General features: G+C 41.3%; 1 protein-coding gene across 2 annotated transcripts; it reads left to right on the forward strand.

The window, feature by feature from the left end:
• Positions 1-4,430: 4,430 nt before the first annotated feature.
• On the forward strand, positions 4,431-18,826 carry PPP2CA (protein phosphatase 2 catalytic subunit alpha). 2 transcript variants are annotated; one of them, XM_059860540.1, is made up of 7 exons: positions 4,431-4,731; positions 15,582-15,791; positions 16,293-16,466; positions 16,647-16,736; positions 17,032-17,193; positions 17,828-17,946; positions 18,699-18,826. In XM_059860540.1, the coding sequence occupies exons 1-7, from the start codon at positions 4,630-4,632 to the stop codon at positions 18,769-18,771; spliced, it is 930 nt and encodes a 309-aa protein (XP_059716523.1). In that variant the 5' UTR covers positions 4,431-4,629; the 3' UTR covers positions 18,772-18,826. The 2 variants fall into 2 exon arrangements, with proteins under 2 accessions (XP_059716523.1, XP_059716524.1); XM_059860541.1 differs by lacking the exon at positions 4,431-4,731 and adding an exon at positions 5,041-5,064.

Raw genomic sequence — 18,826 nt, forward strand, 5'->3', positions numbered from 1 at the left:
TACGTATTAATAATTTGTTGTGCACTTAAACATAGCTTATGGAAAGGGCTGAATAATAGGAGTTTTTCCAAAGAAAGCACTTGTAACGCAAGCTGTGCTGATCAGAGCATTACACCAGCAATCAGCAACCCTAAAGCCTCCCAGCATGAGCTTAGCAGGACATTTCACAGATGCTTATGTTATTTGTTTAAAAGGAAGGAATTTAAGGATGGGCCCAAGTATCTACTGAACTGGGGTCTCTACTCTCAATGCTTCTGTCATGTTTGGAAAGTGAGTTAATTTCAGAATCTGTTTCATCATCAGGCTGAAATAATGTATTTGTCCATCTGGAGATAAAGTGACAGTATTTGTCCTGGCAGAGGTGATGTTTGTCAAGTATTCTAGAGATTAAAACTGGTAGATGATAGGTAGGAGGAACATGGCCCTGTGCTCAGGTGCACAAGGATGTACCCAGTGCTCCTATCCAGCCAGGCTGGACACAGAGTTCAGTGCCACACTCACAGGGAGAGAGCAGCACATAAAATATTTGCAAAATATTAAGCCCCTAACATTGAGGAATCAGCATTCTATTCCTAGCTTTTAAAAGGCTCTTGACTATGAAATATCTGTAACCATAGTGATTTGAAAATGTGATTTTCATGGTTACTCTGTAATTTCTTCTTTGAGTAAGACACTGCACTTCCTGCTTTATCTACAACACAAGGGTGAGTGATGTACTAGCAGATTTCATTAACATGTTTTGTGGTATATAAGGTGATTAATAATGAGATTCTATCTTTTACAGAAGCCATTCCATTGAACTGAGTGAGCCACTGTTGATAGTGGTGTTATAGATGTCACTGATTTTGTCATGTACTATCTGGACTCTGAAATTAGTCAAATACACAGAAATAGTATTTGTTTGTGATGATGTAACAAATATCTTATGTAAGTGTTCTGTTTTTCTTTTGGTCTTTTGCAATGGTTCTACTTAAGATGACAGGCTTATCTGATTTAATGGGACTATTAACACACAAAACATATATTTTATCCAGTATTGGCCAGTATCTGAATATGTAAGAGACTACATGATGTGTACTTCTGAATATATTTGATCAGAAGTCCCTTTGCTCACAGGGGCAGTTGACTTCCACACTAATGTACCAGTGTTTATATTCTTTGCTTGCAGATATACATGTATTAACCAAAGTTGGCAGGCCTACATCTAAAGGTGGCAACTCATTGTTACTCTACTGTTTAGCCTTTAAATTGTACAGTATAGTCTTTATATGGTATTGCATAGCCCTTTAATTCTGCATTTAGAATTAAAAAACCATAGCAACAGACATTTTGGACATGCATTGATGTATAATTTAGAATCACTAAAATATTCAAAGAGAGTCAAGTGTGAAGAAACCAATTTACGTGTTCCTTACTCTACAATGCTAAGTTGACAATACGTTGTGTAGTTGGTGTGATATAAATCTACATAAATCTGCATTTAAACACTGATGTCTCATTGTACAATGGAAATGTTGGTGTTACTGGTAAGATTATTGCAGTTGCTGACACCCTTGTCCATGAGTTTGAGATTCATTTCAGACTAGCACAGAATTAGTTGGCACTATAGGCTAACCTGAATAACCTACAGCTGGATGTGTGTAAACACAAGTGCAGTCAGCCTGACCAATTCACCTCTCTCCAGAATGCCACACATGTGACACATTGGTCCCTGACTCAGGTGTCAGCACAGCAGTGTGGCCTTCATACCCCTGACTCACTGGGGCAGCCTCACCCATTCAGCTCCTTAGGAACAAACCACACACATGCCTGGCATATATTCACACTCTAAATACCATTTATTACTGCCATCTCACAGGTTACAGTTTAATCTTACTGTCTATCTGAAGCCCTGACAAACACCCAATTTATGCAACACAGCACGTATCCTTTCATTATTACATTTTCCTTTGGAGGCTCAGATAGATATCTAAGAAGAGAAAAGCAACTGTGCTTCTCTAAACTATTGATTGGCATTCCCAAGTCAGAGGGAGGAAGGAGATCTGATTTCTGATCCACATATAGACAATTCAAAAGACTATGAGGATAAAATACAGAGCTAATACTTGGAATAGAGATGAAAACCAAAGCTTTCCCCTTCTCTGTGAGTGTGCAGATAAATGAATCCTGAATTTCCCCTGCAGAGTCCTGAATTCTCCTGTAGTGACTGGCATGGCTTCAGCTTTCAGCAGTAAGCAGGGAGTGCTGAATCACCGACCCCTTCCCAAGTGGAGTTTGTCTAAAAATGAGCTGTGACTGAGCCTTTTCAAACAAGTGTTCCTTTCTTTACCACTGTGCTCCTGGGAACCAACGGTGGGCTTGGGAACCACCACAAGTGCTCTAAAGACAGCAGTGGTTGTTAATCTGTGAGGTGTCCAGTCTGATCCACACTAGCAGGAAGAAACTCTTAACTTGGCTTGTTTGCCTACAAAACTGCAGCTGAAATCCTGCCATGTTTATCTGGTAGGTGCGAGGAAAGCACAGCTCATGTAGATGGTTCGTAGTGTGATCCTCAAACATGTAACTATGCCAGAAAGTCAACAGTTATTAAAGAAAATGAACTTTGGCTTGGCAAATTACACAAGAGTTGATGTTATTGTTTCATATCCTTTGCATATATTTGCTCAAGACTATTTTGGGAAGATGTGCTACAGAGTGAATTCTTGAAACCTATCACTTTTCAATGAATGGTACTTTTCTTTCTATAACTTTAAGAACAAAACTAAAGTCATCTGAAGATGGGAACCTGTGTAAGAACAGCAAAATTATTTTGGAAGATAAACAAAACCTAAGTCAGGCAATTCAAACCAACTTGTCTAGCAGGAGAGTATGACATCAAGAAACCGAGACTGACCCATGAAAGCAAACATTCCTTACTCCTTGCTCACTATGGAATTCTTAATTTCCTTCAATAGTAGCCAAAGAATTTAACAAGTCAGACTCTGTATTAGGCAAGTGATGACCGAGACAATTAACACAAATTAATTAGGAAAAGTCATTGTGCCCTCTTGAAATTAACAAATCAATATTTTATCAATATTTTGACCCATTTAAGTGAAAAAAAATTAAACTGATTATTTCATGCCCTTTGTAAGCTATTTAGGGGAAATATTCCTCTATAATTTAAGATGCAGATTGCAATGAAATACATAATTCATTAGAAATTGGTTCTGCATGTTTCCTACATTCTTTTTTATTGCAACTTATCCATGTCTTACTGACATATTTTCCCTTAGGTAGCAAGAGTCTGAGTACAATAAGGTAGCTGAGGTCACCACTAGTTTCCTGAAAAAAATACCACCTTCCTGAAAGTTTCCTGAAAGGTCCACCACTAATTTCCTTTACTGAACACTTACACTGCGCTTCATGCATTACTTCTGTCTAAAAAGGTCATAATAAACTCTGGACTTCCATGAACTCATTCAGTATAAATTGTTTTAAAGAAATCCAGCACAGCCTTTTTAACCTAAGCACTACCTGGTGGTACAATTAAGGTAGTGTTTAATGCCCATGATTGAGAACTGAAAAGCTTTATTTCGAAGTACCCAACACCAGCAAGCACCCCCCCCACACACTTCCCTCTTCTCTGACAGACACGGTAACCGGGCGCGGGACCTCAGCATCACAGAATTGTTCGGGTGGAGCGGAGCTCTGGAGCTCTCTCAGTCCGACCCATCGGCCAGGGCCGGGCCGCCTGGAGCAGATGACACGGGAACGTGTCCAGGGGGGTTCTGAAAGCCGCCAGAGAGGAGAACTCCGCGCCCTCCCTGGGCAGCCCGTTCCAGTGCTTTGCTACACACAACGTAAAGGTCTTTCTCGTGTGGAGGTGGAACTTTTTGTGGTTTAGTTTACGGCGAGTGCTCCTCGTCCTGCCACTGCAAAGACCCTGGCACCCGCCTCGGGGATACTTATATGCATTAATTGCAGGGAGAACCACAAACACAGCTGAGCCGCACAAAGCCCTCGGAAAGAAACATCGTCTCCCGACCCCGCAGCAGGCATTTAGCGGGCGACGACCCTGCCCAGTCTGTGCCCCGCGAGGAGCCGGCGCTCAGCAGCCGGGCACAGGAGGGGCCGGCACCGCCATGCCGGCTACCCCCCACGGCAGTGCCCTGGCTCCCGCCTCACGGCTGCGACCGGGCAGGGCTACTCCGCGCCCCTCAAACGGACCACTCCATGCGGAGAGCGCTAGCCCCCAGGAGCAGACCCGTGAACGAGAATCGGGACGAAGCACAGCCACCCCGAGCAGGCGGGCGCGCTCGATGCCCTCAGCCACCCCCTCCCCTCAGAGCGCACTCGCGGCCCCGCCCGGGCGCCGCGCAAGCGCCCTCGGCTCCCGCGGCGTCCCCCTCCCCGCGGTGGGGCCGGGGCAGTGACGTCAGCAGCGGCGGCCATTACACGGTGCGGAGCGAGGAGCGGCAGCGCTGCTGCAGCCGGAGTGCCCCGCGCCTCCTCTCCCCGCGCCCGCCTGCCCGCCCGCCCTGACGCGTCGCGGCCGCCGCCGCTGTGGGGAGCGCGGATCGCAGGGGCTCGCGGGGCGGTGCGGCAGCAGCAGCCGGTGAGGAGGAGGAGGGGGAGAGGGAGAGCGGGATGGAGGAGAAGGTCTTCACCAAGGAGCTCGACCAGTGGGTGGAGCAGCTCAACGAGTGCAAGCAGCTGTCCGAGGGGCAGGTGAAGAGCCTCTGCGAGAAGGTGAGAAGCGAGGGGCTGCGGGAGGCGGCGAGGCCAGGCAGAGAGCTGCGGGCGGGGGCGGTGCCGCTCAGCCGGGCGGGCGCGGGGCCTCGGGCGGGCAGGGGGCTTGGCGCGGCCCGGCGTGGGGAGCGGGCCGGGAGCCGGGGCCGGGCAAGCCGCGGCCCCTCGGCAGTGCTGGAGCCTCGGCTCCGCCTCCCGCCTGCTCAGCGCCTCCTAAAATGGCGCCGCGGCCGCGATGGATCCTCGGGAGAGACCCCCGAGAGACGTCCCCCGGTTAAAATGTTAAATCAACCCCCAAAGCGTGAGTTATTATAATGAAAAGAAAAGCTTATGGTAGGTGCTTGGAAATCACGCGCGGTAAAGAGCGGCTGCTTTGATCTATTTCTTGTATTTTTCATGATATGAATAAGCGCAGACACGTTTATAACTAATTGAAGGGTAAATTAGCTTTGGGGTTTTGGTTTCTCTCAGTAAGGTTCTGGGTTTGACGAAGTTCACAGAATAAACATTCGAGATCCTATATAAGTCCATATTTTTATGGTGATGGTTTGAGACGTGGATGTTACAGGGCATTGTGTTGATTGAGACGTTCATACCTTAGAAAGGTTGTAAAGCCAACCTAGGACAGATTGTGTTTTGGAAATTCAGGAAAATTGTGGTAGCATCCAGAGGCATTTTCCAGTTGAATACTAATTCTGGATGTAACCTCATAGCTGAGGGTTGTTGGTGGTCGTGACTGTTTTTTTTTTAAATTACTGATGGTTTTATGTATTTCTAGATTGAAAGATGAAATATTTGTGAATTTTTTGGGAACTGGATGTTAAGGAATACATGAAGTTATGGATGTACTGACTTCTAAAGAAGCCTATGTACTTGCCACTATGGACTCACGCTTTCAAATACTACATCAGGCTGTTTTGTAAACTTTTTTTTTTTTTTTTGAGAGGACTGTCTATGAACTTAATCAAGAACTTGCAGTGATAATGGCCAGACCAGCGTTTGCTCCAGTACAGACTTTAGTTCACTTGTATTCCAGCAACTCAACACTGTTTCCATTTGATCCAGGCTGTGTATTTGAAAGGCTGTTGCAAGCGAGTTGCAGTGTCACCTGGCATATTTCCATATGCCTCTCCAATGACGGCGATCCAGCTTCTTCCTTGTAGTGCTTTATGTGAGAGACAATTTCCCTTGCCATCATTTATGAACTGATGGGTGCTGAGTTCTGAATCCCACAGGAGTGGGTGCATATGGCCCCATTTTGTGGGGCTGTATGGTAACTTGCAGGAACATGAGGGGTGTATAATGTACAAAAAGCTTTCAATGTACTGGGGGTTTTGGTTCAGTGAGAAGCAGGCATACCACTAGAAATTCCTTTCAGAAGTTACAGTCCTAGTCATAAGTATTGCACAAGATGACATTTTCATTTTTTTCCCAGTGAAGAATAGAAATGAGCTGTATTTATGGATAAATGTGTAATGCTCATCACCAAAATAATGGTAAAGGAAAAAAGAAAAGAAAATTTTGTGTCTGGCTATCGTGTGTTGAGATGAGAGACCGTGAGAATGTGGAAGAGAAATCTGCCAATCACAGTATTATTTAGCAGCAGCCTTCATGTTGGCTGGGTTGGCTCTGGGGGAGTTCTGGGTGGGGTGACAGTTCTCTCTGTGTGCTGGGTGTGTGGTCAGCACTGTGCAGAGTTCAGCCACAGGGCTGCTCACGTTAGGGAAAGTTGATTTGTTGCTGATAACTACAGGTGGATTTACTTGGACTTTCTGCTAAGAGTAGTTAAGTTTCTTCATGCTTGCTGATGGAAGGAGTTGGAAGGAGGTCCTTGAACTCTGAGTTTTCCATCTTCTTGTCTCCGCTGTGTTTGTGTAAGTGGGTTGAGAGCTCAGTTATGCACCTTTGTGCTGAGGGACAGCACTTGCTTCAATGTGTTTCCATGTTCCCTGCACTGACTTTAATCATCCTCACTGGGTTGTTCTTTGTTTGGGCTGTTTAAATAGTTTAGTGGATGTAATCACATGAAGAGGCTGTTTTTCCATGAATAACTTAAGGACAGTGTCAAATGCCGCTATTGTTCCAAAGGGCAGATAAAGACCCTACTAGGTATAAACTGTTGTTCTTCATAACATTGAATTGTGGCTAGGGCTAGTTAAAATAAACAATTTTAAAAAAATTAAGGCTTTTCCTGATAACGCTGTTTGATTGGATGATCTCCCTGACGAGTATTTCTTGATCTGCTGGGGCTTCATGTGTGCAGACTGGTGCCTCTCTAATAAGGATAAGCCTAAGGGCTCTCTTGTATTTCAGTATTGATACCTGAAGAACTTAACAGCTTTTTATGAACATGATATGTGTGGCCATTTGTGCATCCCAGTTACTTTCTAGGTGTGTCCTTCTCTGAGCCTGGTTACCTGGGTGATGGTGGTGGTGGGAACTGGGCAGAAATATCTTCCAAGTCTAGAAGTAATTTGTAACCATGAATAATACATTATACTTTCACAAATGATTTGAAATAATCAACCTCTGAGTGACAGTTAAATTATTCTAGGCTTGGTATGTGCTGTGTGTTTAATGCTACATCAGTTGAATGACCGATTGTGTGTGCTTTGCTTCAGCATTTGAGAAGTTCAGGTTCTAAAGAAGTGGTCAAAATATACCCAGTCCAGTTACTGTTACATATCAGCAGTGTTTGTCCTGTTAGTGCTGAATTGTTTATTGGCAGAGATGAAAGGAAGTCCTTTATTGCCAGGTAAGAGTTTTTCCACTGGCCATTTTGAATGAAAGGATGCTGGTTTAGTTTCTTTCCCATACATTGTGACGGTGGAGGGAAATGGTTTTGTCTCCTCTGTGTATAGATGCCCTTTATCACAGAAACTGGGGGTGTGGCACATTGCTCAGGAGACTGGGATGACAGTCTAAAATTGCACAAAGGAATTAGGTGAATTTTTGGATAGAGTTTGCTTTGGTTATTGCAGAACTATCTAGTGCAGGTGCAGGCAGAAGTGTCAGAGCCACTCCCTCAAAAACACTACTCTGTAATTTAGTAGAGTTTGAGTGTGGCATCTCCAGTTTGTGGAGAGTGGGAAGACTGTTTGGTCACATATACTATGTAAGGCGTTTCAGGGTTCTTGAATTGCTAGAGAAATACCTTTGAATAGATAGTTTAAAATATTTTGGCTAGCAGCACTAAGTGAAGGGCTGATACTGGTAAAGGCATTCAAGAAACCTTGATTCAAGGTTTGACTCCTGCAGTTTTTGATCTGTAGCAATGATGTTGGTTACATTTGCTTTTTGATTTGTCACCATTGCTAATTATTGTAGTGTAAATGTGTTTCTGGTCCTGTTCTGTACTGTTCTCTGGTATGTACCGTGTTCATGGTGTATTTTTCTAATTTTTTTCCCTGTTGTAGAATTTTCATTTTAACATCGGATCTTCCAAGTTGGATGTTCTGTAACCAAAGGTTACCCATTGCAGCTGTGTGAGTTGTGCAGACTCATTTAGCTTATATTGAGTAACTTAAGTCTGAGAGGACGTTTCTGATGAAGCTTTCTTTTGGGTCAAAAAAAGCCTGTGCAATCAAAGTTCAGTTCCTGTAATACATCAAACTTACAAGTTCTGTGGATCTCACTCCTATGTTTTAAGCTGAGCTGTCTGTCCAGCCTCTTTTTCAGACAGAGGCACATGTCCCCTTCTGCTTCCTACATTCCATTCTGTTCAGGAGTTCCCTTTCATAGCTGATTATTTTGGCCAGAAGTGGATGTTTTAAACAGTTTCCAGCAGCATTTGCAAGGGCTTTTCCATTAGCTAGCTTTTGCATTCCCATATCCGTAATGTATAACTAACTATTCTTCAGACTAAGATGATTGAAAATTAATGTTCCTGTCTGAACTTGCTGTAAATCAGCCAAGAAACCTGCCCCAGCGGAATTCCCAGGTAGTGAGAGTAAGGTGTGCTCTGTATGGTGGGCTGTGCATTGGGCAGGTTCTGTGTTCCTCTGCCCCTGGCAGAGGAGGAATGTGCAGTCTTGCAGTTCTGCCTTGCCATTGCACTTGCTTCTGGATTTTGTAGCAAGGGAATGCTGCTGCCAGTGGCAGGAGGGCCCCTCAGCAGCTGTTCAAGGGGCTCTGGGAGACTAGAGGGTGGTTTAGGGCTCCTTTGCTGCTTTGTTGAACATGCCTAAGGATCAAGTCATTGATGGCGCCATGTAGTTACACCTTCTGTCTCTGAAGAGTGTCAAGTGTAGTGTACAAAGCCTTTTGTAACATTTAAATGACTGTGTTTTAGATTTTCTTGAACACTTTAAAAAAAATCATTTGATGACCAGTGTTCTGATTTGTTGTGGGAGATTTTTTTTTGGTGGTTTGTTTTTTTATTTGTTTTCTGTTGTGGTTGATAATGAAAAATGGAAATTCTCTTTCCACAGAAGGCATTTGAAGAGTCAATCTCTCCAGCCTTCTCACCTTTTCTGGATTCATATACAACATCTTGATGTCCATATAAAAATTTAGTCTTGAATGGGCCAGTGATTATACCATCAGCAGCTTTCTGGGTTTGTTTTTTTTTTTTCAATTCTAGTAAATTCTGTAAAAGTTGAGTTGTGCTAGCAGTGAGATGTTTGGCTTTGTTTTTTTACTTTTTAGTTGCAGTATTAGTTGTGATCAAGTAGGAGTGAAAGATACTTGTGTTGTTCTGGGCATAGTTTAAGCTAACAGCAAGAAGCACTCCTAAGTCAGAGCAAGTTCCTACTTGAGTTCTGCCTGTTTGAGGAGGCTGAAGACATGGCTGAGGCTGCAAGACTGATGTCCTCTTCCAAATCTACCTGTGCTGAGGCTGTTGCCTCCTCAGGTGAGAAGACAATGCTGCTCTGTGATCGCTTCCAAGCCATTTCCAGTTACTCACCTGAGTTGCCTTGCCCAGCACAAAACCCAAACCTGTCTGGCTGTGTCAGGCCTCGTACAGCAAGTCTGTGTGAGGGGAATCACAGGAGCAGGGATTGAATTTTCACTCTTGCTTAGGGACCCTTGAACACTGCACTGTATTCAGTAATGCTGTTGTTATTTTCTTTCAGGTAGTATATATTAAGCTGGAAAAAGTTTATTCCTAACTAAAGAATGAATACTAGAGCTCAGTTACTCAGTAGGTCTCCAATATTTCTGCTGAATATTTTGAACATGCCTTCTAGTACAGGTGTTTCTGGTTTGCTGGTTGGTTCTAAACTCTTTCTTGAGGTTTGACATGCCATCTTCCAGCTGATGTCCTGACCTGTAGCATGACTGTGCCAAGCTGTGTTGGAGTTACTGGAACAAAAGGGTTGAGAACTTTCTGAGTTCATTGCATGAAGCTGGACTTGTTGATATCAGGCACAACTAGTTTGGGAATAGGTTTAGCCTGTTTATTTTTTTAAAAACGTGAATGATTCAAAATGAATACAGCTTGTCCTACAGGGAGGACTGAAAAACATCCCTGTAAGTGGTCAGCTTCCTGCATTGCTGTCATTGCTGTGTTCCTTGGAGCTCCCGTGAGGCAAGGAAGGCATAAGGGTTCCTGAGTTGACTTATGTTTTTTTAAAGAAGTTTTTCCTAGATTATTTTTCTTCAATTTAAAGATACCAAGATCTTTTGTATGAATCAAAATAATGGCGCTGAGTTCTTTCAGTAGATCCTCTTCCTATCCTCACTGCTCTTGTCAACTCCTGATTGATTAACAGCCTTTCCCCTTCTTCCAGATTTGCCTCTGAGGGCAAGAATACTTAACAGTTACTGGATGTGTAAGATGCTACTGAACTTTTCAGATGGAAATGTTGAGGGGACTACCAAGGTTTCAATGGTGTCAGTCCTTTTGTAATACAAAGGAAGGGAGGGTTATTTGGCAGAAGTTTGCTGCTTGCATGCTTTCATGTAGGTCTTCTAGAATTTACAGGCAATAAAGGATAGTGGTTGTTTTATTTTAATCTTACAGCAGTCCTGGCATTGGGGTTGCTCTTTTGTTTGGCTAATATAATATATTTAAACTGGTCTCTCTTCTTGCCGAACAGAAGAGATTAGACATGAAAGTGTACGTGCTAGTCCCAAATCCAGAGAGAAAGCAGATGCATCAACTTCTGTCCTGGCAAAAGAGTATTTTGCTGCTCAGTATTTCTATGTGGATGGAAATCCTGGTTTTACTTTGGAATACTAAATAACTGTCAGTGGGGAGCTTTGTGTTTTAGTTGTGTTCCTACTTACACATTCGCACTGAACTCCTTAGTGGATTGTGTAGTTCAGCATAAATCAATTTCCCATTTGTGTCATGGGTAATCTGACTGTGATGTCTCCTTCACAGAAGGGTGTTACTGGAGGCTTCATTTATCTAGTTTTGTTTAAAATGTCAGTGAATTAAAACACCTTTTGCTTTAGAAAATAAGCCCATCTTTTGTCTAACCCTGCTCTCTTTTCTCCCCTTGTGAAGAGTGGGGAAATCTTTAAATTGATAAGTATTGACTCTGCAGAAGAATTGCTGACTGTAATGGATGACTTTGCTTGGAACTGGAACCTTTTCCAGGTCATGATGTTGGAACAGCTAAAACCAGTATTCATCCCAATTAGCTGATCATTGTGCCTTTAGTCACATCCTGTGCACCTTGGTGACAGGAAATTATGGGTGTGGTTGAAGTCTTCAACCTCATCAAAATATCTTTATGGTAGCTACAAATAACTATTTCTTGGTTACAGGGGTTGCTTCTCATTGCACACTTTACTAGACAGCATGGTGGGCTGCAGGTGTGAATTCTGGTCTGCCAAGAATGACATGTTACCATCTGCAACCATGACTTTGGGGCTGTGTTATCTAATTAAAATAATGGTTGTATTTTCTTTACTGAGTTAGTAATGGTAATCTTTTGATGACTGGTTCATAGTGCTGCTTCAAGCATTGATTTACAATTAAGATACAGTGATGTTTACTGTTTGGTTTGGGTCTTCTTATTTTCTCTTACATGCCTGAGAATTTTTCGTGGTAGATAATTGGGCTGACTTGTCAGAGCTCGTGTTAGAATGCAGGGACCTAAGAAGGGGTCGGGGTAATTAAGAAATACCTGGTATATTCTGGAAACACAGAGGAATTTGGGTTCAGATTAATTCAGAGGATTTTGTAGACTGGACCACTGGAAATTTTCTGTGAGACAAGGTTGATGATGCACACTGCTCATGAGGGAGGCTTGTGTATCCTCAGCACAGAGTGAGTTGAGGAAATAAAATAGATGGATTATGGCTTTTGTGGCACTTGACTCTGAGCCCTTATTTGCGGCATATAGGATAAAAAGATTTGGAGGGAGCAGGGGAAATAAGAGATACATCTGCATGCATACAACCCGTGCATCTCATTAAATAAACTGAGGATCTGAAAATCGTATGGTAGTGACTTTAATAGTCATCTGTTAAAAATTCTTATCCATGAAATTTCATACACTTGGATCTTGCACTGTCTCAAAACAATGAAGCTGATCTTTGTGTTTTAAGACCAGCACCTTGCAGAGATGTGTTTTGTAAAAAGAGACACCAAAACAGCTTGGTATTCTTCAGCTGGGCCTTTAGATGATGTGCAGCAGGCCAGGAATGGTTTAATTCTTAAGTACTAGGTTGAGTTTTTATTCAGTGCTACTCTTTTTATAGTAAAGTGAAAATTGGTTGTTTTCTTGTGTGTTTAAACCAGTATTGGTTTTATTCTTGTTATATTTTGGCATTGTACAAGTTTTCTTTTTACAGAGAAATGACTGAGTAAGCCAGTATCAAGAATGAATTCCAGTCACTATGACTAAGCCAAAATGTATTTGATACTTACTACTTATTGTTTGAATTTTGTTCTGAGTAAAAGATGTGATTTTCCATCTCAGCAGTAGTGTTTATGACAGCATTGCACTTAGTTCTTAGACTCTTCTCATGTAACTGTCTCACAGCTGTGAGTTTTTTGTCTTTGACTTCATTGGTAATTGGCTGTAAAATTAGCATTTATCAACTTGAAGTAACATGTTCTTTGCAGTCTTACTCTGTATGTGTTTGCACTTTATTTTGAAATCTGAGAGTGTAGTGCTGAAAAAATAATTAAACTGATTTAGAGTTTTACAACTGTAATATGGTAGGTTGTTGATAAGAAGTTTTTGCTTGAGTATTCTGCACCACAGAAGTTTTGACTTGTGGTGGTATTCTACTGTGTAAAAAATATTAAGTGTTGGAGGTGTGGAGAAGTTCAGGGCTTTCTTAATAGTAGGAATTGTTGAGAACTGAAAAAAGGAAGAGATACAAAAGAATTAATAGGTGCTCAAGAAAATCTGTTTATGAATTTTATCATTGTTTGTCCTGATGATAGGCAGTGAAGTCTGGATCTTTCAAAATGCATTGTCACACTATTTTCCTTTGTGGCAATAGGTCCCAGGGTGTTTGAAGTTCAGGCTGTGATGTATGTGTGTCTTTCCTAGTTCTCCTTTGTCAGATGGTTGGATTAAGGAGTTTTCTGCCTTCTGCTAAAGGATGCTGAAAAGTGCTCTGCTGCTTCCTCTCCCTCAGGAAGTGTAGGAGAGCTGTTGATGCAAAGTCCATTTCTTGGAGTGGAGGATGGGTAGGGGGAGGGAGTTGTGTGATGTCGCGAGTGAGCAGCACCTTCAAGAATCAATAAAAAGAGGGAGTGGAACCAGGTGGAGTTTCTGTGTGTGATCCAGTACAAGGTCAGGAGCACAGATACTGCAGGAGTAGTATTAGTGATCACAATTTGCCATTTTAAAATTGTAGTGTTAAATGTACTGTTGTCTTAGCAACTTGTGCTTGTATTGTGTTATGGTATATTAAAAGTCCTTTTTTTTTTTTTTTTTTACTTTACCTTTTTATAGGAATTTATAGTTGGGATATAGTAGACTGCTTTGGGGTGGCTTGCTTTCAGGATGTTATTTTTTCTACCTTCAGCTTTGCTAAAGCTCTTTTATAGAGCCAAGTGTTAAAGCACTTGAGTATGTGCCACTTCTAATACTGTGGGATAGAAGACTGTAAATGAACTAAACAGTTCATAACAGTGTTGCATGAAACTGGTTTTAAAACATGGAACTGTTGGAATCCCTGCACTGGTATTCCTTCACTGCAGGATTTAAACAGAGATTGCTGTTTTGCAAATTGACCTGGAACAGTCTTTTTACATCAGAGTAGCTGTCTGACTTCTCTGTTTGGTCATGTGTGTATCTGAGTGATTTAGTATTTCAGAAACTGAGGAAGCAACAACTCAGTTGCTGAGAACTCTGCCATTCTCAGCACAAATGCTGCATACCTTTGATGAAAAAGGAATACTGCATTCTTTATGCAGTGCTTCTTCAAATGTGTTAAGAAAATCCAGTGGTAGAAACATTCTCAATAAAGAATAGGTTTTTTATATGGAAGTGCTGCAAGCATCTGTGATGTTCTTTGTCTAAAAGAGAATTAAGCTGGCTAATGCTTCTGAATGTAAGAGAGCATTAGAAGAGGCTAAAGCTGTTAAAGCACCTTCAAAACATCCGGTGAGTGTCACTGCATTAAAATTAACTCAAGTCAGGCTATCTTAAAATACATCTGCACTTTAAGCATTGACCACAAGCCAGGAATGACCTATCTTTAGTACTGGGCACAGTGCAAGTGGAAACTGTCATATGAGACTGACTTTTGATGTAAATACGTCTGCAGAGTGACATCTAAAGCTTTGTGTTGTGCAGGGTGCTTAGCCATGCTGTATTTTTGCATTTCTTTGTAGTGAAACATTGAAGTTCATGAATTTCCATCATTAAACCTAGGTGCTGCTTCTGTTTGAAGTGGTGACCATGGTGGTCAGTCAGGATGATGTGTGGGACAGTGACACCACTTTGGGTGGGAGTGTCAACCTCTTTCTTGTAGACATCTTGGGTTATAGAATAGAATATAATTTTTATGTGTTTTCTTGTAATTGAGTTAATGAGGTACAAAAGGATCCTTTTGAATAGGAGCATTGACGCTTGAAAAGGAGGGAAATCTTAGTAGATGGTAACTAGTAAACTTGTTACTATTTATATTTCTAATAGCTTCTTGATTTAGCAAATCATTGTGGCATGTGTCTGGTGACTGTTCTGAGAACAAACTGTAACCACTGTCTTGAATTATTTCAGAATTACCTTTCTGGTGCTATATTTAGCCTGTTCTGCTTCATACAAATTACCTTTGTGTACAACTCTTATATACACAATTTTTGGGAAAAAATGGTGATGACAAACACCGTAGCCAGCTTTGGTTTATGAAGACACAACTTGATGTTATTAGTCTGTGTTTAATCACAAAACTTGTTGAGAGAACTTGGGCAGGTAATGCCTGCTCTGTAATTGCTGGTACCACTGGATGTTTGTTCTCATTCAGCTTCATGCAGGACCCCCTGCCTTTGCAGGTGGGTTGAAGATGTTTGTACAGGTGACTGCCATGGAATTGGTAGTGTTTGGGCTTTTGGAAGTAAGATGTTGGTAGGATTTTTAGATTCCATTTTTCAAAATGCTTAAAAACTTTTAAAGTTCCAGTAGTGATGTTTGTTGTTCTATGCTTTGCAGAACCATTTTTGTAGAAAGTCTGAAGTTTTGATTCTGATACTGTCCTCAAGGAGGAAAAGCAGCCATGCAACTACTAATTACTAATACAAGATTTCATAAAGTGAAATGCTGTTGTAATGGCATTTAAGTAAAGATCAACTTCTCCCTCAAGTGCTTCAGGGAAGGAAGGGACGAGAGCTCCTAAAGCAAGCAGGTAGCAGAGTTAGAAGTGGTAGAGTGTGCTTTGAATAAAACAACTCTTCATAGACAAACTCAAAATTTATGTGCTTATTTGCTTTACAGGCTAAAGAAATTTTGACAAAAGAATCCAACGTACAAGAAGTGCGATGTCCAGTCACAGTCTGTGGAGATGTCCATGGACAATTTCACGACCTCATGGAACTTTTCAGAATTGGAGGCAAATCACCAGACACGAACTATTTGTTTATGGGGGACTATGTTGACAGAGGATATTACTCAGTCGAAACAGTCACATTGCTTGTAGCTCTTAAGGTAACTTCTCAGCTTTACAGTCTTGTATAAAATATATCATAACTATCCTGACTACACTTAATATCTATTATGTTTTTCACTGCATTGGTATTAGAGCTACTGAAACTGACTTCTTGGCTTTCTTAGTTTTCTAAGTCAGTTCTTAAAAAAAATTATAAAAATGTTCAGGTGCAAGCCTGAGCTTTTTCTAAAATGAGTGGTTTTTTTTTTTTTTGCCTAAGTAGCAGACTTTAAGAATTTGCTTGGAGAGATGAGCTTAATGCACAGGTGCAGTGAAGTCCCCTAGTAATAATAAATACAACTTGTAATTAATCTCAGAAGTAATTGGCAGTTGAAGATTGGAATAAATGAGTACTTTTTTCCTCTTAAAGGTTATTATATAATCTTCAGAATAGTTTGGTTTTAGTTGCTTTATTGGTGTGTGGCAGGGATTGAGGAGTGCAAATTCTGTTCTAGGGAAGATTTGCTCATTGATGTGCTAAAATAAACTCTTCTGTTTAGGTCCGTTACCGTGAACGAATCACAATTCTTCGAGGGAACCATGAAAGCAGGCAAATCACACAAGTTTATGGTTTCTATGATGAATGTTTAAGGAAATACGGAAATGCAAATGTTTGGAAATACTTTACAGACCTTTTTGATTACCTGCCTCTAACTGCCTTGGTGGATGGCCAGGTACGTTGACATTTGTCCAAGTTGAATGTTTTTTCTTGTAAAAGAACTTCTCAACATTGCACTCTGTCAGTTCTCATCTTTAAAGGAATCTCATGCAAATTTTCTCATAATAATTCATTCTAAACTGTTCTAACTGCACTGAGTAATGCAAATAAACTTCATGTTTCTTAACTCTTGCAGATTTTTTGTCTACATGGTGGCCTCTCTCCATCTATAGATACACTGGATCACATCAGAGCACTTGATCGCTTGCAGGAAGTTCCCCATGAGGTACTGAAAAATAATTTTCTAAGCCAATGAGATTGATGATTCAGCATGTATTGGGGGGTTAAGCTTGCAGGCTGCAAATTAAATTCAAATCAACTTAGCAATATTAAAGGGCCTGTTGTCTTTCTGTTGTGGATTTTTTAAAGGAAACATGAGGGGCATGTCCTTGCTTAAAGAAAGAAACATATTAAGTCTCAAATAGTTGTGCAGGGGTGGTGCAAGTGCAAGCATTTTTGGGTTTTGTTTGCTTTTGTTTCCTTGCACTTCACCTCTGAAACATCATCTACATCTCTTACAGGGTCCAATGTGTGACTTGCTATGGTCAGATCCAGATGATCGTGGTGGCTGGGGAATTTCTCCTCGAGGTGCAGGTTACACATTTGGACAAGATATTTCAGAAACCTTTAACCATGCTAATGGCCTTACGTTGGTTTCAAGAGCTCATCAGTTGGTAATGGAGGTGAGCAGGACATCCAGTGTGTTCAAACTTTGGATTGTGTCCTTGGTCCATTTATTCCATGCTCTGTGCGTCACAGATGTGCATATGCTACTGTGACAGGTGATGATCCAGCTAAGAGTATTCCAGAAACTTGACCTTGGCAGTATTCACATGCTATTAAAGGAATTTGACAGTGTAGTAACCTTTTTTGGCCTTGTTTTCCTGGAAATTTACAGCAGTATCTCAAACCAGGCTTTGGTACTAGATGTCGTATTGCATTTCTGTGGAGATAAAAAGGTTTTAAAATATGTTCTCTTGGAAAAAAGGTGTAATTTTTCTTTTTAGCTTGGATGAATGTTTTTTTCTTGGACTCTTGTTGTTTCTAGCAGTTCAGATTTTTAAATGTCTGTCTGGACTCTGGTTTTGGTGTTCACAGTTGAAGGTTCAGAGTGGATTGTGTACTTCAGAATTGCCATTTTATCAATTTAATGCTAATGCAATGGAGAAATACTGCAAGATTCAACCTTAAGCTTACTTAAAGTAACCCTACAAATGCCACTTAGGGTTGTGTGCATTGAAAGGTTGGTTTGTAGTCAGGTGGTTACATGGGGTACATTAACTTGGTTGTCTGAATTATTTTTTCCTTCCTTTCCAGGGGTACAACTGGTGCCATGATCGGAATGTAGTAACAATTTTCAGTGCTCCAAACTATTGTTACCGTTGTGGCAACCAGGCTGCAATTATGGAACTTGATGACACTCTAAAATACTCCTTGTAAGTATATTTAAAAATGAGAATTATGTTGCCCGTGATTTGAAGATCCCATTTAATTATGTTAAAGTATGGGGTTTTTTTTTTCTCCCCTCTCTAAGCCTTTGGGAGGTGGAGTGAGTGTGCAATTGTTGGGTTAGTCACATTTAAAGTCTTGGAGTCAAGCCTCTGGAACAGTTGCTGTTGAGATCTTCTCTGTCAGATTAAAGTGAGACTCCTCAATTTTGTTTTGTATAACTACCTGGATTCTAATGACTTACTTTTTAGGGATGTGATTTGAGAGCAGGAGTAGTCTGTGACATCTAAGGTAATGCCTTCTTGTTGGTCTTGGGCAGGAGACTTTCGGCACCTTTGAATTCTTCGGGTGTTGGGTGTCAGGTCTTTAAATGAGATTTCTAATTAACTACTGCAGCAGCAACTTCACTAGTAAATGAGGCAAAAGCATTGTACATACTGCCCTCTTTGATAATAACTGAAGACTTTAACTTTCTGATAGATAAGAGTGTTCAACCAGTTTGAGTCTTAAAGCTAAAATTAATTTTTCTCCAGACCTTCATGGTAAGGGGAATTTAAAATGTGATGGTTAAAATACATACTAACAGGAGTGGAAGAGCTAGAACACTTGTTCTAGAAAACTTGGTTGGTAAAACTTGCAGAGACTCACTTGTGGTAAACCACTGCTCCTGTAACTCACGGCTAGAACATACCTGAGTGAAGGCTGAGCTCTCGTTCTCACTGCTGTCTGTGCTCTCCAGTTTGCAGTTTGACCCGGCACCGCGCAGAGGTGAACCGCATGTTACTCGTCGCACCCCAGACTACTTCCTGTAAAGAGATTTTAGACCTGTACAGTATTGCCATGAACCATATGTTGACCTAAAGAAAA

The sequence above is a fragment of the Haemorhous mexicanus genome, chromosome 15, assembly GCF_027477595.1.
Source record: "Haemorhous mexicanus isolate bHaeMex1 chromosome 15, bHaeMex1.pri, whole genome shotgun sequence".
NCBI classification, from domain to species: domain Eukaryota; kingdom Metazoa; phylum Chordata; class Aves; order Passeriformes; family Fringillidae; genus Haemorhous; species Haemorhous mexicanus.

Coding starts and splice junctions, on each gene's coding strand:
- PPP2CA (XM_059860540.1), top strand. CDS start 4,630: ATGGAGGAGAAGGTCTTCACCAAGGAGCTCGACCAGTGGGTGGAGCAG. Junction 4,732..15,581: donor TGAAGAGCCTCTGCGAGAAG/GTGAGAAGCGAG, acceptor TTTGCTTTACAG/GCTAAAGAAATTTTGACAAA. Junction 16,467..16,646: donor CTGCCTTGGTGGATGGCCAG/GTACGTTGACAT, acceptor TAACTCTTGCAG/ATTTTTTGTCTACATGGTGG.